At 38.5% G+C, this 24522-nt stretch overlaps 2 protein-coding genes across 4 annotated transcripts in view; one reads left to right on the plus strand and one right to left on the minus strand.

The window, feature by feature from the left end:
- Nucleotides 1–9961, plus strand: part of Dscam4 (Down syndrome cell adhesion molecule 4) — a 250674-nt gene extending 240713 nt beyond the window's left edge. The window contains exons 27-28 of the mRNA XM_072304740.1: nucleotides 1444–1615; nucleotides 3875–9961. Coding sequence (XP_072160841.1) covers nucleotides 1444–1615; nucleotides 3875–4037 — 335 coding nt within the window. The 3' untranslated portion in view covers nucleotides 4038–9961. The remainder of the gene's footprint in view (nucleotides 1–1443; nucleotides 1616–3874) is intronic.
- A 1205-nt stretch (nucleotides 9962–11166) lies between these two features.
- LOC109036100 (orexin receptor type 2) overlaps nucleotides 11167–24522 on the minus strand; it is a 553272-nt gene continuing 539916 nt past the window's right edge. Inside the window, exons 7-8 of one of the 3 annotated variants that reach the window (XM_072304481.1) lie at nucleotides 14236–14506; nucleotides 11167–11418 (exon numbers count right to left, since the gene is read on the minus strand). In XM_072304481.1, the coding sequence (XP_072160582.1) occupies nucleotides 14271–14506 (236 nt within the window). In that variant the 3' untranslated portion in view covers nucleotides 11167–11418; nucleotides 14236–14270. Of the gene's footprint in view, nucleotides 11419–14235; nucleotides 14507–14742; nucleotides 14796–20914; nucleotides 24311–24522 lie in introns of those variants that run through there. The other 2 variants (XM_072304480.1, XM_072304482.1) reach the window with 2 other exon arrangements.

Raw genomic sequence — 24522 nt, forward strand, 5'->3', positions numbered from 1 at the left:
ATCACTTTAATTTTTCTCTTGAATGAGTTCGACGTTTTAAACAACAAATGCAGCAGGAAAACGATTTAAAATTATGCATTTTCAACCATTTTGCGTGTCCATATATGTCAGGGAATTTCACCCAAATGTGTCAGAAAAATCTGGAAAATGTCAGGGAATTTCATTTTCTAATTTCTGTGGCAACCCTGTTCAGAGTTTAATACATAGTCAATTGACATCAAACTGTTTACTGCAGGAATGTTGTGCTTGCTATCTACTCCTCAAACTAATGCACACTCAATAATATTGCAGCCAATTACCCTGTATTATCTCCCGTGTTTTGGTAATCTGCATATCCCTCCAAAGTATGACCCTAAAGTAGCAAGTCAGAATGAATATTCTCAATCCAAAACTCTAGTTTTCGAAGTTTCCTGCCTACAGTTTGTCTCTTAAAGTGTAGTGCACATAGATTAAAGGTCATGGATTCTCTCCACTAGCAATTCCTCTAGCTAATCATCTCACTAAGAGTGCCGCAATTTTATTTAGAAAATATTTAATATCAAAATCATTTTGATTATTTTGGTTTTTTGAGTTTTACTTGCTCAATTTTCTAAAAATGAGTAACACGAATGTGGACGGTTTGCTCCGATACATCAATTGAAAAAACAGGGATGTAATTTTCAATCTGCTCTTCTCATAAATTTTAATCCAAAGCTTAAAAATCTCTCAGTTACTTGTCAATCGTAGTTCCTAAAGAGACCAACTAACTCTCAAATCAAAATGATTCTGATATTTAGATAGATTTTGCCTGAGTCCACCTTTTTATCAAATAAGAATTACACTGTAAGTGCTCGTATTTCCAATAAAAATTTGGTCCGAAATTTTTCCCATTTTTCTCTTCAGAATTCTATAAAAAAAATTCTGAATAACTTTAGGTCACATAATGAAATTACCAGAAGTTGTACTGAAATTCCTCAAGGTTCTTCGTAAGATTTGATTGAGAAATAAATTAAGAAATACAAACGTCAAATGTCTTTTGATTGCATTGTTTTTTTTTGTTTAAAAAAAATATATCTTGAAATCGATTGTTTGATGACTGCATGACCTTCAAACGAATACCTGCATTTTCCCTCCAAAACTTTTTTCATCTCATACATAGAACTCAATTTGTTTCAGGGACAATTTTTACAAATCATCAGTGAAATTCAACCGTATTACATCGGGAATGGATTTTTTTGAGGCACTAAAATAAAGTTCCACCACAAAACATATGAAATACAAAAGATAAAATATTACGGATTTTCTCGAATTTTTTAGGAATAATTTATTTTACAATTAGTCGGCAGGATATCTTCTGTTTTTAGTGTTTTTTTTTTTTTTTTTGTTTCTTGTTTGAAAAGTATTAAATGACCTTTTTTAAATTTAAATAATGAATTTTTCTCATTTTTTTTATTTTTCTTACAGCCGATGTCGGGAAAGCAGGAGATGACTCAAGTTCTTCATCTGAATCACCAACCGCTCATAGGAAGCAAATACCTCCTTCACGTAAAGCTAAGAGTAAAAATCAGGGGTTTGGAAAGCGGCCGGTGAAAAGCAGTAGTGGTTACTCTAGTCACACAGAGGAAACCACTTTTAGGTGAGTGAGCAGGGTTTTTTAAAATTCATACCACCGACCATTAGACTGAGAAAGAATGCAATTAGGAACTACAATTTCTGGTGCATGCATAAAAAAAATGTCCATAGGGAAACTAATAGCACACTCATTGTTATTGAAATGAGTTCGATATTGCAATTCCTAATCACAGGTTGCAGTCCAATTAAAGTTCTGCCTATAGTTATTGATTAAAAAATCGAGCTACAAGCCAAAATAAACAAGTAATATTTCAAACTGCATATAGATGAGGAAAAATATAAAACTTACAAAAAAAAGCAAACGTTTCGACCACCTACAAACTGCGATCTTCTTTAGTGCACTACGAACAACCAATACACATTTTTTTCATCCATTTAAATGAGAATAATTCATGCAAAGTGTACAAACATTTCAAAATCATGAGCTGAAAAATGCTAACTCCGCGAGTTTAAATATTAGAACCCATCACAGCGGAGCAGTGTGCTGCCAGCACAAAATGCGCACTGGCGCCTACAAACCTAAAGGGATACTTCACGCATTGTGCAATGCTTGAAGTATCCACTTAGGTTTGTAGGCGCTAATGCGCTGGCCGGTCGCTCGCCGCGCCGCAGCGTGCCACGGCGCACAGTGCGGCATCCTTATAATCGATGCGAACAAAAATCGGTAAAAGTCACTTAACTTTAAATAATGAAGATAGTAGCACCGACATAGGAAAACCCTTTGCCACTAGTATAGTCAAACACTCGATGAACAAGACAATGTTATATCTCAGGATATTTTGCGTATTTTTTGAGGAAAGTTCATTTGCAGTTGGCTATTTCGGATCACCCCTATGTTAACAATGTAAAAGCAATGTGAAATGCCCAAACTTTAACTTCAAATATCTCTGATAGTTGCCAAAAGTCGCAAGATCTTTTTGGTAGAATTGAAATTGGATATCTGAGGATTAAGAAAATATCGACCACCCAGAGCATTTTGTTTCAAGCCAGAAATCTTCATTTGAAGTTGACGTCTTTTTCCCGTGTATTTCTTACGGACCAGTGATTCTCGACCCATTTTCCGCCCACTTTCTACCCAAATTTGAACTAGTTTTGGGCCAAAAATTTGAAAATAAACCATCATTGTAAGTCAGGAATATCATGAAGATGACAACCATCCAAAGAAAATATTCAAATGTCGAGTTGTGAATTTTCGATTTTTGTCCACAGAGGGCCGCACTGTGCGGCGCCTCAAGCAACTATTTCACAACAGAGGTATTGCACAGTATCATACAAAATTGAAGGCGCTCCAACACATTATAATGACAGGCATCCTTTAAGAGTACAGAGCTTTCCTCGCAAAATAAATCAAGATACTATGGCACAAAAAGAGAGCGGAAGTCCAAAAATTTACTAATACCTAACGTACGTATTTAAAAACCTTTAGCATAATTTTTGGATTTCATTAGAGAAAACAATGACTCCATTTAGGCAGAAACATTCTTAAGTATGCCGTCAAGAAGATTTTATCATGAATCAAGAATAAAATAGCTGTATGAAAGTGGGTTTCTGCTCGATGTAAGTGACTTTTCTTTTTATATAGGCATCTTTTCTCCTTGAAACAAGCATTATTTTCTTTATTGATTCATGAGGAAATCTTCTCGGCGGTAAATTTGAGAATTTTTTGTTTGAATTAGGAATTCCACTAGTTGTTAATTGTCTTGTATCAAAAGTGAAATGTCGAGAATCTTGAACATAAATGAAGTCAAATTTAAAAACTTTCGAAAAGTACCAGACTAGTCAAAGACTAAAATATAAAATTTAAAACTCACTTGTCCGAGATGAATGAAGTTGTTAAACTTTATCCTTTACATTAAGCCCTATGGAGGAGTAACACTCCATGCCTCTTATTTGCAGTTCAAACTTCATGCATTTTGATACGATCCTATCAAAGTCAATCTAAATGAGCTTGTGAGCTGTCATAAGTGGAAGTTTTGATGGAAGGTCAGGGGAAGTCAGAAAATTAAAAAATTTCGGAGTCTGGAAAAAGCCAAAAAGGTCAGGGTATCAGGGAATGAAGAAATCATGAAAACTCTGGAAACGCCACGCACAATCTTGTGATGGCATGCACCAGGATTTGGATTTCCACCCTTCATTCGTTAGAGTCAAAATCTCTGAAATTAGGAATCAAGTTCAAATGTAGGAGTGACAATTTTCATCAACAACCATGTATTTCAACAAAAGAAATCCTTGTGTACTTAACTTATTTTCTCTCTGATTCCAGCTTCAACGACCGAATTAATCCACCCTCTCGTTTCTCCGACTCAAGGTCACACTCAAGGGAATTGAGCGAAACGGACTGCGATCTAAATAAGTTAGCTATCAGAAGATCTTCCCGAGGCTCAACACGTCTCAGCCGAGAGGCCTCATTCCAAATCAATGTCTAGTCGTGCCTTTAAATTGTATTTTATTTTTTATATATTGTTGACTTTAAAAAACCCATCTTGACTGAATATCGATAATATGATAGTGGTCGTTTATGCGGATACTGTCCTATTCAGGATCCATTTTTTTTATTGTTATTTTATTAGCATCCAATGTTAAAGGGAGGTTGAATGAATAGTTCTCAATAATGTGGATTTGTATCTTTTATATAGAGAAACGGTCGATTGCCGAGTTGCATGCCTTCCAAAATTGTATAAGTGAAATGGAGTATTAAGCGATAAGTCTCAGATTTACTTATACATTCAAAGCTTATGCTTGAAGACATGCGAGTCTACTAGCTCTATAAATTCTAATAATTTTAATGGTCCACAGGCCAAAATACGAATTGAAGCGTTCTGATAATTATTTCCTTCTCCCTTCTCAAAATTTCATGCTGAACACAGTTTGCTCAACAATAATTACTAAAATTAGCTCCCCAGAAATGAATTATATATATATCGAATTTATTGTCAAGAAAGAAATCAGTACAAAGAAAGAACATGACTTTTTAGAATACACTTAAGAATTATTACAACAACTACCTCTGTTTAAAAGGTATCCATTTGGATTTGTAGATTAAGATTTTCTACAGAAAGTTTTAGATAGGGAGGAATTTTAGGCTGTACAATTTAATAAATTGCACATGAAAATAACTAGGGAAAAAATCCAATGGGAAAAAACCTAGTTTAGATGAAGGAGGTGGGATAAAACAAAACCCAGACTGCTGAAAGAGCAAAATAACAAGAATAATAAGAAAATAAAAATAAATATAAAAATAACAAAAATAAGTAAATATTAAAAATTTACAACTAGATAACAAGGGAAAGGGTGAAGACTTCAGTACGTGAGCGCCCAGCTCACCATTTTAAGTATGGAGAGGCGAGGCTGGGCGTACTCACGCCTGTGCCTGTGAAGAAAGAATTAATTCTATTATAAATCACTTCACAGATAGTGAATCAGATTGTAGGGAAGGTTGGACTGATTGTGGGATCTGTACCTCTTGTTGAGGTAAGAGCTTGAGGATAACAGACATCAGTTTGTCAATCTGCTCTGCTTGTTTAGTTACTAGGTGTTTAAGCTCGTTGATTACTGTGACATAATCAACGCTGTTATCAGTTGTCGTGAGTGATACAGCTGGCTGAGGAGTTTTGTTTTCGGAAGAGCTCGGTCCTTTCAAGGCAGAACTGTAGCTCTTATCTGATGATCTAATGTTAGAATTAAGATTTCCTTGATTAGGCTCGCTCTTGACTGGAAATCTCTTTTTACTCACTTCCTTTTTGACTTTGCACCCTTGATAGGTTGCCAAGTGGTTACCTTTGCAAAGGGCGCAAACGGGGAAGATACACGTAGGTACATCAGGGGTTTTACATTCCCCTGTTTGATGAAATTCAGAACAGATAGCACACCTGGGTTGACGAAAACAGTAAGATTTAGAATGTCCTAATGAGAGGCAGTTTTTACACTGTATGACAGATTTTCTTTGATGAGGTTTTTCGAACTTTACAATTAAATTGGAGATTTCCTTAACCTGCCAAATCATTTCGTTAGAGCCTGGAAAAGGAAGTAAGTCTACATAATGCAATGGAAGAGGAGATTTAGCTGTAAATTTGAGAATGCGAGTCACATTTTTGACGGGTATCTTGCATTTCTCCTCAAGACAGGAACGTATCGTTTCCTCAGCTTGAGGAAAATCCGTAGGGATACCCCTGCATACAACTCTAGTAACTTTTTCTTCTTTAATTTGGTAGGTGAAGTATGCTATTTTTTTGTCCTTGAGGACCTTAGTGAGAGAACGATATTCATCGATTTTTTCTAAAATTATTTTAAACTGGGTTCTATTAATGATTTTGAGTTTTGAATTTTTAGATATTTTATCTACTACTTCTGCTTTAAAGGTGAAGGGGTTTGGAATTTGAGAAATGAAAATGGGAGGGGGGGTTAACAATGGTTCTACTGACTTATCGGATTGAAGAATATTAAATTTAGAACTTAAATTAAGCGCAGGTACTGGTGGCCTATTTGCAGGGATAGCCTTCTTGGACGGGGCCTTAGATGGAGAGTTGGTTAAGGACGAGTGAGATTTCCCTCTCTTGTGGCGGGTGACAACCTGGAAGCTGTCGTTATCTGTTTTAACACCTTGAAACTCCGAAGACTGGGTATCTGAAATGATGGGTTATAAATCCATGGATTCTACTTCTGGATCAGTTGACCCTTCGTCAGAGTCAGAATCAGTGAAAGCTTCGGGTGCATCGAGGTCATCAGGGCTATAGGGCAAGCCTTTGCACATAGAGCACTTGAAGGGGTATTTTTTGTGTATACACTTGCAGTCAATAGCTGCCTTAACACTGCATTTTTTGCAGAGATGAGCCGACTGTTTGTGCTCACACTGTAATAGTGTGACACTTTTTTGGGAGGCCACTTTTTTCACACTTTTCTGAGAGGGAAGAGGTCCTGCAGCGCGAACATTGATAGTTTGTTTACCCTTTTTGCTATCTCCTAAGGGTGGAAAAGCACTTGAAGGGGGAGGGAACACTGGAAGGTTAGTGCAAGTACCGCACTGCTGAAATAAAATTCTGTGCGAGCACCAGAATTTTTTGGTGAAAAAGTTAGATCTTTTAATGTCACAAAGATTGCAAAGATGAGCAATTTGCTCATGAGCACACTTCACAAAGTTTATTCCCGGAGAATTGGGATCCATTTCACACAAGGAAAAAACTCAGAAACACGGCATGAAAGAGACTTGACCAGAAATGAATTAACGTTCTTTTTAATTACCAAAATGTCTCTGTTTCCATTTAATTCATTATTTTTTCATTTTTGTGTAAGGGAAATCGGAGTGGAATAAAAAAATTTCTCTGCCAGCGTGTCATAATTACGCCAAGCACACACTCAAAGGAAGCTGTGATGAACCAAAAAAAAAAAGTTAAACAGGATTTGGCGTCCATGTCTTCATAAAAATAAAAGCGTGTAGCTCTTACAGCAATATGCCATATTTGTATTTTCAATGTCAACCAATGCCTTTTCATTTAATTTGTTTTGGTAGACTCGGCAGCCAACCGTTTCTGAATCTAATGTGATTTAGTTTTATTGCTTGGAAACCAATCTGACCGAAAGTTCTTAAAATAATCCATGTAATTGTTTCTGTGAAATGTCTAAAAGCTCAATTTTAACCTTAATCCATTAGATTTAAAACATATCTTTTTTTATGCTGTATTTTCTACTCAAAAAAAATGAGCAACGTTACTTTTCAACGAAACACAAGGATAAAATATTTATAGCATATACTGATACTAAGATAGGGAGAGACTTTTTAAAAAGAGTGTAATATCGTCTAATTGTTCACTAACAGATATCAGTCAATTTCTCCCGAACACTGCAAGTTTAGGCTAGTTTTGTTTTTCTCTAATTGCTAAAGAGAAAATTGTACGATTCTTTGTGTCAGGATTTCAAGTATCAAAGTACATTCTGGTATGCTAAGGAAAAACGTCTTATGAACATTAGAGAGTTGCCGAATTTCCCAGTGTAAAACATACATTTCCGTTGAGAAAATGTACACATATTTTCCCTTGATCATTACTAATATTTTAGATGAAATTGCAAATAAAATTCAAAGAAAAATATGCACAATTTTCTTGGTAAATTCGGTTTTTATTGAGATAAATTTGGCTACCTCTTAAAGGTCATATAGCACCTAGCTCAGCAGCATATTGCTGCAAAACTTTAAATGCACTTATCTCGGTTCCGACGTTTCCAAAAATTTGCTCTTATCTGAATTTTTATAAGGAGGCGGAATAAACAGTGTGGCTTGATATTTTCATGGAAATCTTTACATTGAGTAATTTTTCATGCAGAAAATAGAGATTGACAGGAAGTCTGCAACGTTGCGGACCGAGATACATGTTCCTGCAGTTTCACTATCGCTACACTAATAACCCAGGCAAAAAGTCTAGAGTATCTGTAAGAAACGCCAAAGCATCAAGAAAAAGTCTCCAATTTTTTACAGGATGAAACATTTTTGAATATTTCCCTGCTGTGATGATACGAATTTATGCATCAATGCCACACTGTACACTCTAGCTCCCTGCGGTGTTAACTTGCCTGTTTTGTTGACTGATCCTGATACATGTCCTGGCAGCAGGCCATTTTTGCAGGCCTTTGTGACTAATCTATTTACGCAGGCCTGATCTCCTATTGTTGCTGCATGAGTGGAGAGACTGTAACTACTCCTTTTCGTGATGTCAGACTAGTGGACATTATATACCAAAAACACCAATCATGTTTGGGTCATCGGAGAGTCAGTAATTAAGCGAGGCATGACACCAAGACAAGCAGACAACCAATAAGAGCAGCCTTTGATCGGATGAAGTTGTGAGAGTGGCTCATTTCACTTGTAGTTGTTTAACAATTTTCAGCATTTAGCATTTATCTCTTCAATTATCAAGTAGTATCCTTTATGAGCTAGTCAGTCCAATAAAGTAAAACTTCATCCTCATTCTAATAGGTTTTTATAGAATTTGGCCTCAAATTAAGCTCTACAAAGACGCCGGTACAAATCTAACACGCATCATGCAATCTCCTATAAGAGCGCATGTTAAACTGCCGCTGAGTTTCGTCCACTAGCATGTCACTAAAACGTAGTTATGGCCTCTCCATTTTCTTAGGCAAAGCTCCTATTTTACCCTCAGGGTCATTCATGTAAAATAACAATTTTAATTCGGCTCAAACTAATTCAGCCGAACCACACGTTTGTTTTTTTTTCTTCCTTTTTATTTGTGAATGAGAGGAAAGAAATTATTTAGGCATTGAGCTCCTCAATTGAGACAATTGGCAAAAAGAATGTCCTCTCTCTTATTTAAAGAAAAAAAGAACCATCAACATGATATTGACTGATATTGTTGAACATGTACGTCTGTTTGATGAACTTTTCTACTTCCAGCTTTTTACTTTTTTAAGTTATTTTTCATAATGTATTAATGAATTAATTCATTGAATAATTTATTAATTTGTGTACAACTTACTTAGTGATAAAGAGGTGCAAAAGAAACGGAAATCATGTGAATTTTTCACAGTTACCATTGAGGGTCAAATGCACGGGCAGTGTAGTACCTTTGACCATTGCTTTGTTTCCTTTGATCAATGTTGATTTTGTTTATTTCTTAAGTTGTTTTGTTTTCTGTTTGTAAATAATTTAAATATTTATCCAGAAATAATTGCTTTCACCTAATTTCAAAATAACCCCATGTACTCAAAGTTCATCCTATGGCTAAGCAAGGTTACTCAATGGTTACTCTCTACTACAATGGTTACTCTCAAACCTATCACACAATCGTTTTCATGGAATACCACATCAATGGTGAAAGTTAAAAAAGCTCATATTCAAATAGTTATCCTTCAAAGTCTCAATTCAAAAACTTCTCAGAACCTCTAAATTAATTTTAAATATTTTGCATGATATGAACCTATCCCAAGTATCTATTTTTGAAAATCAATTTTGAAAACTGCAAATTAAACGATTTAGATGCATCACTCGGTGTCATATCTAACCAATCATTCTCGTTCTTAGTTCAAGTAACGCAAAATTTTGGTCTGACTTTCTGAGGGTGCTGCTGAAAATTATTTGGTTTTTTTAGATTATTATATTTTATTGTTTGCATAATATGAGTTGCATTGGGGATTAAAATGTGACAAATTCAACTAATTGCTCAGAAAGCTTTACATCTGAATTGATAAGATAGCCAGTCAGTGGGTTTAAAATAAAAGATGGCAAAAAATGAAACTCTGTGCCCCATCCTTACCTGATTTCAAAATTATTTATCTTGTTTTCAAACTACTGTAAAGAAGAACTGTACAAACAAATCAATAAAATACAAATGGTTTTTCAACTTTTTGCTGTTTCGTCAAAAGATTTTATATTCTCAAAAAACTATCATTCACCCATAATTTTTTTATTAAAAAAACGAGTATGTATTTTGAATCTTTTGCACGCCTCCACTCATCCGCTGATTGTGAGCTCCAATGAACTCGTGGAGCTTTTCCGACCAAAATATGGGACTCAGTGGGTCATTTCCAAGTTTGGACTAGGGACTAGGACTAGTTTGGTTTCGGCTTGATCGGAGAACTTTCGATTTTGACCCTAAAAATTTAGTCCATGACCCATGACGGGCCCATTTAGGTCCCGAGACTCGCCGGAGCTCCCTGAACGGAGAAAAAGCGTTTTAAACCTCGAATTAGGTTTTCAAAAGAGAATGTCCCCACTTTAATTTCCTTTTTTGAACCATCCAAAGGGAACTCACCCTTTACCCTTTCTCCGTGGTTCATAATAGACCAATAGCAAGGTACGTACGTATTTAAGGGTTCTGATACAAAATTCTTGACCAGAATTGCACCTAGAACACGATTGTATTATAATTACTGACATCGACTCCCAAGGAAAAACCAACGTTTTACTTTACATTGGTTACGGAAATTTGAATTGCCCAGTCACAAGAAGGACAATACTCTAAGTGAGTTAAATCGCGCACAAGAAAAGGTTTGGCAAGCCTCTCTATCGGTCGATCAGATATCACCTTCTCCACCCGTCATTTAAAGTGTTAACAACAAGCAACGGCTGAGCTAAATTACTGAAATAGAGGTTGCCATATTTTCATACCTCAGGGACTCTTGCGGCAACGTTTATTGCATGATTTGGCGTAAATAGACCAGTATGCGTGTTCATAAGAGTGGAAGTTTTGAACTCACACATCAAGAAACATCTTATATCTTGGTTAGGAGTTAATTTCAGTAATTTTCGTGGCGCGAATCATGTTCTAGGTGAAATTTATGGTATAAAACATATATCAGAAGACTTAACTTTGTACCTTGTGTAGTGGTTTATTCAGCTCTGTTCATTTAAGAGGTTCAATTAGCTTGAAATTGCCATTTATAGATAAATTGCAATTTCAAGCCGATGTCGCCCAGCCTGCAGTTCTCTTGAAAATCAAAGCATATGGCTTCCCTTAGCCCAAATATGTGTCGGTGATGTTATGTAGCTCCCATGAGAAACCCATCGGTAAGATCAATTAATTTTTAAAATCAAAAGAACGGCAGCAGGAATCCAACTTAGATAATTAAGATACTTTATTAAAATACAACAAACGTAAATAAAGGTTCCATTAAGCTTTTATACAAATATAGATTTTAAAAATAAAATTCTTAATAAATTAAACATCTTGAATGGTTTCTTATGTCTAGACTAATTTCAAATTATTTACAGAGTAAGTGTCATTGAATAGGACAACCACTTAGATCCAGTGTTGCTGATGTCATAGAAAAGTAGCTTCTGTCACAAAAGAATCTTCTCTGTCCCTGAAACAGTGACATCATGTGAGTATTATTAGCTTAAAGTGAAAAAAAAAACGAGAATAAAACGGCCGCGTAAAAATGTTTCATAGAAAACTGTAGGTATGGCAAGAACCCCTCATGAATTTATTGGATAAGCCAGAGTCACCATTTTGGGGGTTTTTAACTCTTCCATAAATGGATTTCCTTTTTTATAATAGATTCTCCCTTGGAAGTGCACTTCGTAAATCGATACGTTACTTCTAACTAGTCATTATTAAAAAAAAAGAGGTAGAGAGAACGCAACTTGTCATTTCCCGGACGCCCAAGTAGCATTTTTCAACGGAAAAATCGCGATTTGTTGCGATTTTGTCGGCGATAAAATCGCTAAGATCATCAACATCTGAGCGATTATTCTCTATCTTGTTCCAATAAAATCGCGATTTTATCGCCCAGCAATTTATCGCGATATTATCGCAACAAAAATCGCAATATAAGGCGATTTAATCTCAATTTTATCGACGAAAACTTTCCAAATCAGCAACCTTGGGTCGCATTGATAGGCGTCAACCAAAACTGGCCAGCAAGTATTAAGCACTTTTCCAGCCCTTCCTCAGTACCTGAACTAAACATTCAGTTCCTCAAAAGCAGAAAGAATGCAGTACTTTTTCGATGCCCTTTAAGTTGATTGTTAAATTGAGTTCATATTATTTAGTTATATTTCTTCCTGCGCTTGTTTATTTTTATTCCTTTTAAAAATTGATAGAATTTCGTAATGTAAGCCTAGCTAGAACACTGTTAGTCCTTGCGGTAAAAACTGCAACAGCGGTAAAGGAACACTGACAGGGCCGCAGCGTGGAGGCTGATTTATATCAATCTTCCATCGCATTGCTAAGGCGCAATGATACAACTATACGTACTCTCCGGAACGCGTGAGGTATCACGCCACATTTGAAGGCGTTTTCGAAACTGCCAACTTTCCAAATCAGCAACCTTGGGTCGCATTGATAGGCGTCAACCAAAACTGGCCAGCAAGTATTAAGCACTTTTCCAGCCCTTCCTCAGTACCTGAACTAAACATTCAGTTCCTCAAAAGCAGAAAGAATGCAGTACTTTTTCGATGCCCTTTAAGTTGATTGTTAAATTGAGTTCATATTATTTAGTTATATTTCTTCCTGCGCTTGTTTATTTTTATTCCTTTTAAAAATTGATAGAATTTCGTAATGTAAGCCCAGCTAGAACACTGTTAGTCCTTGCGGTAAAAACTGCAACAGCGGTAAAGGAACACTGACAGGGCCGCAGCGTGGAGGCTGATTTATATCAATCTTCCATCGCATTGCTAAGGCGCAATGATACAACTATACGTACTCTCCGGAACGCGTGAGGTATCACGCCACATTTGAAGGCGTTTTCGAAACTGCCAACTTTCCAAATCAGCAACCTTGGGTCGCATTGATAGGCGTCAACCAAAACTGGCCAGCAAGTATTAAGCACTTTTCCAGCCCTTCCTCAGTACCTGAACTAAACATTCAGTTCCTCAAAAGCAGAAAGAATGCAGTACTTTTTCGATGCCCTTTAAGTTAATTCTTAAATTGAGTTCATATAATTTAGTTATATTTCTTCCTGCGCTTATTTATATTATTGCGATTTATCGAACATTTATTGAACTTGTGAACCGCTTGCAAATTGCCGGTGGTTGCTCTTGGAGTTGTTGCATGTGTGAGGAATCGGCGATTTGACTATTGCTTCTTATGTAAAAGTTCGCGAGAAACACGATAGTGCCACTGATTTTCTCTGAAATAGACTCCCAAGCTCAAAAAAAGCTCTCAAGTTGAGGCCAAAATGGAGGAGATATCCCACGCTTCCCTGAGAGTCCACCTCTACATCAACACAAACTCTCCATGCACAGATAGGGAGCAAATGCATTGACAGGGCTGCCACTTTATTTGGGGGCTCCGAAACTGAAAACACGGCAACCCTACTAATGTATTTGCTTTCTATCCTTGCATGGAGAAGTCATCTTGATGTAGAGGTGAACTCTCAGGATAGCGTGGGATATCCCCTCCATTTTGGCCTCAAGTTGAGAGCTTTTTTTGAGCTTGAGAGTTGATATCAGAGAAAACCAGAGAGTCCATCGTGTTTCTCGAGAACTTTTACATAAGAATAAATAGTCAAATCGGAAATTTCCCACACATGCAACATCTCCATTTCCTGCGACACATGCATTCCTTTCGTATGAACGTTTCCACTTTGAAAGTACCACGTTTTTAAGGGAGCACTGGAGAAAAAACCACATCGGATCTAGAGTCCAGACTCTTGAAAACATTGACAGGAAAAAATACCCTTGATTTAATCAGATTTTTGCCTACACCAAAAGGAAATCCGCTCAAATTAGGAAGCTTGGTTTTTGATTTAAGCAAAAATTCGATTGAATCAAGAGTATTTTTTCTTGTCGATGTTTTTAAGAGTCTGGACTTTAGATCCAATGTGTTTTTTTTCCAGTGAGGAAGAGAGACCATGTTTAACCATGGAAGTACCATGTTTTTAAGGGAGCCCTGGATAAAAAATCACATTGGATGTAGAGTCCAGACTCTTAAAAACATCGACAAGAAAAAATACTCTTGATTCGATCAGATTTTTCTTGAATCAAAAGGAAATCCGCTCAAATTAAGAGGCTTGGTTCTGATTTAAGCAAAAATCCGATTGAATCAAGAGTATTTTTTCTTGTCGATGTTTTTAAGAGTCTGGACTCTAGATCCAATGTGGTTTTTTTCCAGTGAGGAAGAGGGAGGGAGAGAGAGAGAGAGAGGGGGGGGGAGAGAGAGAGAGAGAAATATCGTTTACCTCGTCGGACGAGCGTGTGATTGGTTGCGGGTGCGTCAGTCGACCTGGGTGACGCTGAGCGGCATGACCTCGGTGCGCATGGAGTAGGAGCTGAGGGCGGTGTGGCTGTGGCTGTTGCTGTTGTTGGTGGTGAAGCGACAGGCGTAGGTGCTGCTCCGGCTGTGCTGACCCCGCAGGACCCCGCGCCCTAAGCGGCCCCGCCCTCGAGTAATCCCGCCACGCAGCCGCCGCCAGCACCGGAACGTCCGCTGGAACTCCTTCTGGAACTTCCCTGGAACCACATCGAAATCCGCGTTAGCTCCATGGCGATTCGTTGCACGAACAGTTCAGTTAGATCAGAAACAAATAGAGCCCCTCAATTGAATCAGTGAGTTCGAAAACACAACACACCAACTTGGAAAAAAAAATTGTTCAGGAAACGCTGAACGCAGTAGCGCCTACAAACCTAAGGGAATACTTCACGCGTTGCGTAATGCTTGAAGTATCCACTTAGGTTTGTAGGCGCCAATGCGTCCCAGAACGTTACCGGAACGTCCGCTGGAACTCCTTCTGGAACTTCCCTGGAACCACATCGAAATCCGCGTTAGCTGCATGGCGGTTTGTTGTACGAACAGTTCAGTTATATCAGAAACAAAGAGAGCCCCTCAATTGAATCAGTGGGTTCGAAAACACACCAACTCGGGTTTTTTTCGGTTTTCACTTTTTTGCGGTTTAGTAACACTTATGGATAGAAGCATCTGCACGCAAAAGAAAATTTCAAAACTGTATCTACAAAACACACATTGTAATTTCCTTTAATGCACATTTTTTCTCATCAATTTAAATGAGGATAATCCATGCAGAGCGTGAACACATTTCAAAATCATGAGTTGAAAAACGCTGACTCAGTTTAAATATTAGAGCCTAAAACACCGATCAGAGCATCGTGCTGCCAGCGCTAAACGCACTGGCGCCTGCAAACCTAAGGGGATACTTCACGCGTTGCGTAATGCTTGAAGTATCCACTTAGGTTTGTAGGCGCCAATGCGCCGGCCACGCCGCGACGTGCCTCGGCGTCTCAAGCAACTATTTTAAAAAAAACTCATCAAGTCCAAGCATCCACATTTCATAATATTTAGCATGATTATCGAATTTCAGCTTGTTTCCCTCTGAATTGAGTTTTCAGCTTTATGCTGAATTTTTAAAGCATGTTGGTAAAAAAAAAAAAAAAACTCCAACATACAGTTTCTTTTCCTGAAACCTGTAATTGAATCAGTGAGTTCGAAAACACACCAATTCGGAAAAAAAATTGTTCAGGAAACACCTAAAACTGTGCAGCGGGCGAAGAAGATAGTTTAAGATAAACCTTTTTGGTGCCAAAGGACAAGTACTTTGAGACTTTGTGAAGCACCAAGTTGAAATCGATACACCATGTTTGATGACAGAGAATCAAGCGTTTAAAAATTTCCGAGTCGGTGTGTTTTCTTTCTCACCGACTTTCAGATACTGATTTTTCATAGTTTGCCCTGAAAAATTTATATTTTTCGACCTGAATAACGCTTGAATATTTATATAACTTGTTGGTACAAGGCATACTAAACCCAAAAAAGAAAACCGCAAGATCGGATGGTCACCCGTTTCCCTTGAAATGGCAAAAAATTGGTATTTCACAGAATCGTGTTTTGGTGCTTGATTCTTGTAGTTTAGCTAAAAACTGTAAAATCCGCCCAAATCGTACCTCTCCAAGTTCAAAATTAACCAAAATCTTGCCCTTTGATAAGTCGGGTTTTGGACGTCATCCACCGCAGTAGTAACACCCTCGGTTTCTTCCACCCTGCTTCCATCCGAGTTTTACGTTGGGTAACTGGTAACTACTGCTAATGTGTGTCTCTCTGACTGATGAAACCAAGGGTTTCACTACCGCCGTGGATGACGTCATAAACCCGATTTTTCTAAGGGCGATATCTCGGTTAATATTGAACGCAGGAAGTTGCGATTTGGACGGATCTTATTAGTTTTAGGTAATCTACAAGGATTAACCACCGAAACACGATTCTATGACCAGCGCAACTAACCCATTTTTCAGATATTTAAAATTAAAGTGCGAAACAAATTGTCTGAAATGTGAGGAAAAACATTCGCGATTTCCCCAATAAATTCGTTATTTATTAAAAGAAATATGGCGACGTCTGAAGGATCAAACGGCGTTCTCCTTGGTATGACAGCCCTAGTAGCACAACAAATTTTTGCTTTTCTAAAAAAAGTATAAAAAAAACATATCTGTTATCTAAATGATCGTTTTATATAAAAAACGTGTAACGCTTATATAAAAAAAAATCAGAGTTCAGACCTGACCGTAATATATGAAAAATGATAAAAGCTAGATAAGGTAATTTTTTTTTATACACACATTTTTTATTTTTTTATATAACGCGTGCATACGAAAGTGTTAAAGTGAACATTTTTATGTAACGATTATATAAAAAAATAGGTAATCATTTTCGTGAGCTTTTCGCGAATTAGAAGAATTTTTAGTATGTTCGCGAAAAGCTCACGAAAATTATAACATTTTTTTATATAATGGTTACATAAAAATGTTCACTTTTAACACTTTTGTATTTATGCATTACATAAAAAAAATAACTTTCGTTCATACTATTTATCTTTTCCTTCTGTGGTTCTGCTACTAGGGAGCATTGCTATCTTGGTGACGGTTTAAACTTTTACTTTCGGGACTCTGACAACCAAGTGGTGACTTATATACATAGAGGTGGATCCTCAGGATAGCGTGGGATATTTCCTCCATTACGGCTTTTTTGAGATTTTAAGTTGGTTTCAGAGAAAATCAGTGGCACCACCGTCCATCGTGTTTCTCGCGAAATTTTAGTCAAGAATCAGTACTCCGATTTGTTGCGACATTAAAGCGGGATTTAGCGAAAATTTACGCGCCTTCAAATGGGCGGATAGGCAATATGCACAGCGTGCTCTGAAATCGCGATAATTCGACGATTTTTTCGCGACTTATGGCGATCTCTGCCATTTGGCTGAATCGCAAATTCCTTACACGTGCAAGAGCCCCGTCGCTGGATGTTTAAAAACGTGTTGGGTACTTCGTATCTCAAACATAACTAAGTTTGACGAACGTGTGTGGCTCAATACGTCACCCGAAGCTCAGTTTTAACCAAGCCCCCAGATAATAGATAATCTGAGTCAAACATATTTTTACTTTGGGTTTCACCATGCGTACGATAAAAACGCAATGTGTTGATGACAATACCACGTCAACTTGTGAGAACTCATTTTGCCTAACTTGTTTAATGAAAGCGAACCGTGTTCTTGTAACTCGCAATATTGTATTACCAAACCATTACCTCCAAGGAAGTAATACGTGCGTGATACAACCATTTCGACGTCTGGTAGCCCGTTTTGCCTACCTTGTCCAATGAAGGCGAGTCATATTTTAATGTGACTCGCAATGTTGCGTTACGGACACAACTACACAAAAAAAGGAATGCCGGCGGGATAACACTCCGACAAGTGAGAGCTTATTTTGTCCACTATATTAACTGAAAGGGCCATGAAACTGTCGTTCTGAAAGTAATTCGCTCTACATGACTCCGATAACAAGCAGTATATTTCAGGCGAAGGAGGGATAAAATTGAATGTCATTGAAATGGCAACTTTCCAGCTGGGACATCGTCGGATCCGTCATGATTTGTTCACCCCTGAGTAGGCAATTTTCGTCCTCTCTCACACTTGGCGCCAAGACTCTATTTCGGAAACGTTGAATTGCCTCAGTTTTTATCGCGCTTTCAAAAGCGCGCATTTAAGCACCTACCTGCATGGGATAAGCAAAGAGGGAGAGGGACACAGAGGGGAAAGAAGAGGAAAAGACATAAAGAGAGAGAGAAGAAGATACAGGGGAAGAGATAGTAGGAAAACAAACAGAAAGCAGGAATAAGAAGAAAGAAGAAGAGAAAGCCGGAGAGAGCGAGGAGAAAGATTCAGAAGAGAAGAAAAAATAGGAGAAAAATGCAGAAATGAAAAGAGAGAAGGGAAAAATCGGAGGAAACGCTAGGTGGCAAAAGAAAACGGGAAATACGAGAAAGGAGTCGAATAAGAGAAAAATGAGAAAGTCAATCATAGGGAAAAAGAGGACAACGAAGAGGGGGAAATAGGAAACCGAGGAACAATAAGAGGAGGGAGAATATCAAGAAGTGGGGGAGACAGTAGGAAAATAAACAAAAACAGGAACGAGAAAAAGAAAAGAGAAAGACGGAGAGAGAGAAGAAGACAATTTGGGAGAGTAGAAAAAGTGAAGGGAAAATGCAAAAATGAAATAGAAAAGGAAAAAAAACCGAGGAGAATGAGGAGGAGGAAGAAAAAAGGAAATACAATGAAAGAGATTAATAAGAGAAAAATAGGAAAGAAAATCATAGTAGAAAAGAGGACAACGAAGTGGGGGAAAATAGGAAAACGAGGAAAATTAAGATGGAGAGAATCAAGGAAAGGAAGAAGGGGGAGAAGAAGAAAAGCACTTGTCGCCGCAGGAACATTTATAGAACTCATGTTGTTTTTTCTTATGTTGTTAAGATAAGTCTGTAATACTAGTTCTTCATTGCAAAAAGTAGTCTAATTTATAGCTCTATTAAATATTTTTCCCCCCTTTCATTGAAAAAGTAGGATGTTCTAATTTAATACCACACAAAGCCACCAAAGGGCTGGAATAGAGAGTCATTTTAACGTTTATTCAAGAGGCAAGATATGTGCTGCTCCTACTCCTAAAACTATCGTCAAGGGTCGTACTGTGAAACAGTGATAAAGAGTTTCTGTGAAGTTATTCAATTTGGAGCAATGTGATTCACTTAAAGTCCGACTCGAATTGGATTCGAGCACGTCCTGCACTAGCTCCCAAGTACAAATAGAACATAAATCGTTCCTAAAATGAGGCTAAGCATGACAAGTCTGGAAAAAAGTAAAACTGTTACGATGAGGCGTTTAGCGGGGTCCTATTACGGAGCGACTACGTTGCCATAGCTTTCAAATTTTTCACGATTAAATCGGACAATTTGTTTATAAGTTAGTCATTCACAACAACGTTAAGTTTCAATGAAAGGTCTGACACGCGTAAATAGGTACCGTCATATTTGCGTATATAGTGACAACAGCTGCTGAAAAAAAAAACTTTTAGAAGAAAACATTTGAGGAATACTGTTAAAATTTGTGTTTCAGAAGATCTTTTTTGGGTGTTTATTTTTCTGTGAAATGTGCAAGAGGAAACATTTTTAAAGTGAAAAATGTTGAAAACATTTAAAAGATGCACGGTAGTTTTTTTGATACTTAAAATGTTTGGAAAACCATGTTGCAAACAACTTTTTAAAATTAATATTTTTTCTAGACTTGTTCACGTTATTTTCCCTGGTAAAAATCGGCGATAAGAGCTGCGTTACAAAATACCATAGGAATTCTTATAGCCGGCTAAAGAAGACTACAGAAAATCATATAGCTGGCTGTAGAATGCGGAGAAAATCATACGGCCGGGCTATACGAAGCGATAATGAATTATGCAGCCGGGCTATAGTTCCTATAGCCGGGCTTTACAATTTATCGCCTGGCTGTTGCTTTTTCGCCATCGATTATGAAAGGCTATTAGAAATTGTGTAGAAATTCGTGTGTTTTGGAAATCATTAAGTTTGGTACGGAACCACCTCAATATTTACAAAACACACGTTATATTTCACTTTAATACGTATTTTTTTTTCATCAATTGAAACGAGAATAATCCATACAGGATGTGTAAACATTTCAAAATCATGAGTTGAATAACGCTGACTCCGCCAGATTAAATATTAGAGCCTAGCACAAAGCGGAGCGGCAACGCACTGGCGCCTACAAACCTAACAGGGATACTTCACGCATTGCGCAACGCGTGAAGTATCCCTGTTAGGTTTGTAGGCGCCAATGCGCGTTTCGCGCTGGCTGCCCGCCTGCCGCACCGCAGCGTGCCACGGCGCTTGAAGCAACTATTTCGCACCAAAGGTATAGCACAGCATCGTACAAAACTGAAGGCGCTCTAATATATCAGGAATGGCAGGCATCCATCAAAAGTACGGAGCTTTCCTCGCAAAATAAATCAAGATACTATGGCCCAAGAAGAGAGCAGTGGTCCAAAAACTCACTAAGTCCTAGCATCCGTAATTAGTGACGTGTAGCATACACTTTATCGCCTGGCTGTGAGTTGCTTAGTCGCCATCGGCTATAAAAGGCTATGAGAAATTGTTTAGCCAGCTATAGAAGCTATTGGAAATCTTATCTGGCTAATCTGGCCGTGGGTCTATGGTATTTTGGAATACAGATTCTACTACCAATTTTTACCAGGGTTTCTTGACTAAAATACTTAAAAATCCAGAGAGGTACAAAAAACTTTAACGGTTTTTTTAAAGTTTTTGAGGAGTGCATTTTAGAGGTCATTGCTGCCGGGTGAATTTGCAAACTTCTCGTGAAAAAAGGCTATTTTTGTATTTATTTTTAATCAAAGAAACTAAAGTTGTGGCGATTGCACGTGCGATGAACTTGCAAGGTCACTGCAACAAAAATCTTTTATTGAACTACGGTACTCTCTCTGACAACCGCTTTGATCAGAAAAAACAAATTCAAATCGACTAAAGACGTTTCTTGAATGTAAATAAAGTTACTTTACCTTCAATGGAATGATAGTTTTTACTTTGAAGCTGAACGGACCACCTCCCAACAGAAACCACACTCTTCAAAGCACTCGAAAAGTGATGCCAAGCTGACATTTATTGATTCAACGAAATTGCCTCGACCTCAGAGCAATTTTGATCTTTGAAGTCTTGAGTGTACTCGTAGGGTGGAAATAAGGTAGCCAGTTTTATGACTTAAAGTATTCTCAAGGGTAATAGTGCGAAACGCAGCCAAAGAGAGATGGGAAGAATGAAGGAATATAATTTCTTTTTAAAAAAACAAAATACCGTGCCGAAAAGAGTGAAGTGATGTCAATGCAAGTGTAGTAATTTCACACTTAAAACATACAAATCGCGTTGAAAAAGTGCTCAAAGCTTTGCATGGGAATGAAAGAAAAGATGCGGGAAAAAATTGGAGAAAATATGGTATTTTGGAGGTTTATTTGGTTTATTTTTAGAGGAGGTATTCTAAGCGTGAGAGATGAGGACATGGTAAGGAGATTATAGAAGCTATTTTTTTCGAGCAGTCCTCGGAAAGACTGACTGAAAGCTGGAGAAGTCAATCAAGAGAAATTTACGGAGACACGAAAGCAAGGTTTGGATAACTGCACAACTGGATACGTGGCGTGAAAGACAAAGGCATTCTGATAACGAATAATTAAATTCGTCAATCGTCAATAACTACAACGTCATCAAAGATGTGTGGATAATTTGTAGATAGGTTCTTCATAAGAGGCAGAAATGCACAAATTTTGATCAGAGCGACACCTATAATGAGAATTAAAGGGACGGGTTTCCAAAAGTGTTGCTACTCACGACTTATCACCAAATCACATCAAGAAATATGAAAAAATTCAATCGCTCTGATAGAATGTGTTCCAGTAGCAAAGAGAGTTGTTTCTTAAGTACAAAATTAATAAATTAGTCGAGTTGTGTAATACCAATGTCTTTTAAAGGTGGTATATCGCGTCGCTTGTGTCATTCACAAGTTATTACATTGAGAACTTCGTCACCTTCTGTAATACTGGGCAATGTCACATTATGTAAAGTAGTGTGTAAGCTCATCTATTCACTAACATCTCTTTCCCAGCTGCATTAAAAACCATGAGCATGTTGCATTTTTAGGTGAGCTGGATTTAATTCTAAGAACTCCACTGACTTGCAGTGACTTGAAACTTCTCTTTTCTCTTATAGAAAACGGGACACATGCACAGAAATAAGAGAGCGTGGTTAATGCGAATGATCAGCTTTCTAACATTTCTGCATAGACGCTTACAGTTTCAGAATGTGAGTCGAAATCCAGATGATGAAATTGGGTGTGGAGGTTGACAGATGGTCACCTGGGAATCTGCCGTTCGTTAAAGTCTCCCAAAATTTCATCGGAGTATTTATTAGAAATCTCAGAGGTGATCCTATCAGGTCAGCCGATAAAAGGTATAGGAGTGCATCTCTTAGCAAAAAAATGAAAAAAGGGCAGATAATGCATGTTGGCAGAAATCCGTTTAATTTGACGAAGCGAACTGAAACAAGTGCGAGTCAAATGCCAAGATGTGGGTACTAAAATACGACTAAAAGTCGGCAGTTCATCAGTAATGGAATGGAATCATGTAACATTTTAGTAGGATCGTATGATACCTGGTGGCATTTTCGCCAGATTTGCCAGCAAACGCCTGATTGGCTGAGATGCTCATTTTGGCATAAATAGCGTGACAGAAATAGACGTTTAACGAATGAGTGGTGGAAATCTGTGAAACTGTGGCGCAAAACAATTGCAATTACACGGAAAAGGTGGAAAACACTTATTAAGAAGCATTTCATGAGGTTGCAATGATAATTTATTGGATTTTGGCGCCAGGTGAATTGGACACAGCGGAAAGCGAGTGTCTGCCAGGATTTTGTAGGATTTTGGCGCCAAGAGAATGGAAATAAACGGACAAAACACGAGTGGGCGTATTCAACAAATATTTGGCGGGAACTAAAGAGATTTTGAAAGCAAGTGAACGAAAGAAAGCAAAAAGCACGTATCAAGGTATATTCCATGAGATTTTGTTGCCAACTGAATGAAAGCATGTAAGAAACAAGTTTTGGGCGGAAATGCGTTGGGAATTGACGCAGAGGGAATGCTAATAGATGAGAAACGCACATGCAAAGGTATGCAATAAGATTTTGGACGAATTCCGTAGGATTTCGGCGCCAAAAGACTGGACATATGCTAGAAACAAGTTTGAGACGAAGACACGCAGGATTTTCCCGCCACGTGAAAGGAAATAGGCGGGAAATGCACATGCCAAGACATTCCTTGGAATTTTCGATGAAACCCTTGGGATTTTGGCGCAGAAGGAATGAAAGTAGATGAGCAACGCACATGCAAAGGTATGCAGCAAAATTTCGGGCGAAATCCATAGGATTTCGATGCCAGGAGACTGGACATATGCTAGAAATAAGTTTGAGACGAAGACACGCAGGACTTTGGTGCCAAGTGAAAGGAAATAGGCGGGAAATGCACATGCAAAGGTATGCAACAAGATTTTGGCGCCAGAAGACTGGAAATATGCCAGAAATAAGTTTGAGACGAAGACACGCAGGATTTTGGCGCCGAGTGAAAGGAAATAGGCGGGAAATGCACATGCAAAGGTATGCAACAAGATTTTGGCGGCAATGGACAGGAAATAGGCGGGAAACGCACATGCGAAGACATTCCTCGGAGTTCTGAATGAAATCCGTAGGGTTTTGGCGCAGAAGGAATGAAAATACATGAGCAACGCACATGCAAAGGTATGCAACAAGATTTTGGCGCCAATGGACAGGAAATAGGCGGGAAATGCACATGCGAAGACATTCCTCGGAGTTCTGAATGAAATCCGTAGGGTTTTGGCGCAGAAGGAATGAAAATACATGAGCAACGCACATGCAAAGGTATGCAACAAGGTTTAGGCGCCAATGGAAAGGAAATAGGCGGGAAATGCACATGCGAAGACATTCCTTGGAGTTCTGAATGAAATCTGTAGGGTTTTGGCGCGAAAAAAACGCAAGTAGACGACAAAGGGACATGCAGAGGCTTCGGGGAATGGGTGTGCGGCGTGAGGAAGGGACAAGGGGCGGGATGCCTAGTCAAATGTTCGAGTCGACGGAGTTGTTGAGCTTGTTGATCCGTTTCGAGTGCTTGAAGTTGTTCCTGCGGGCGGTGAGGGAGGCGGCCCGGCGCTTCTTGACGAGGAGCTCCTCCCGGCGGGCGTCCCGGCCGTGGGGCCCGTTGGCGTAGGCGGCCAGCCGCCGGTCCAGGTGGATGGTGTCGTTGGCCGAGAAGCGGCAGTCCCCGCCCGGCCCGCCGCCCGCTTCGCCGCAAGTGACGCATTTCAAAAAGGCCCGCTTGTACTCCCGCCGAAACTTCCCTGAGGGCACAACAGAAATCACAACATATTACTACCACCTCGCCGTCCGTGGATCCCTCCCGTTATGGCCCTGGCTTCGACTAGAGTCCCTTTGAACTGCGGTCCGATTATTGAAATTGATAGACAAAGCTATAGACAAAGAGGACAAAAGGGATACGGAGGGATCCTACCGGTGGAAGCGGGTGGTTGCAATGGACAAAGGAGGTAGGTAA

This window comes from Bemisia tabaci, chromosome 9 (assembly GCF_918797505.1).
Source record: "Bemisia tabaci chromosome 9, PGI_BMITA_v3".
Classification (NCBI taxonomy): domain Eukaryota; kingdom Metazoa; phylum Arthropoda; class Insecta; order Hemiptera; family Aleyrodidae; genus Bemisia; species Bemisia tabaci.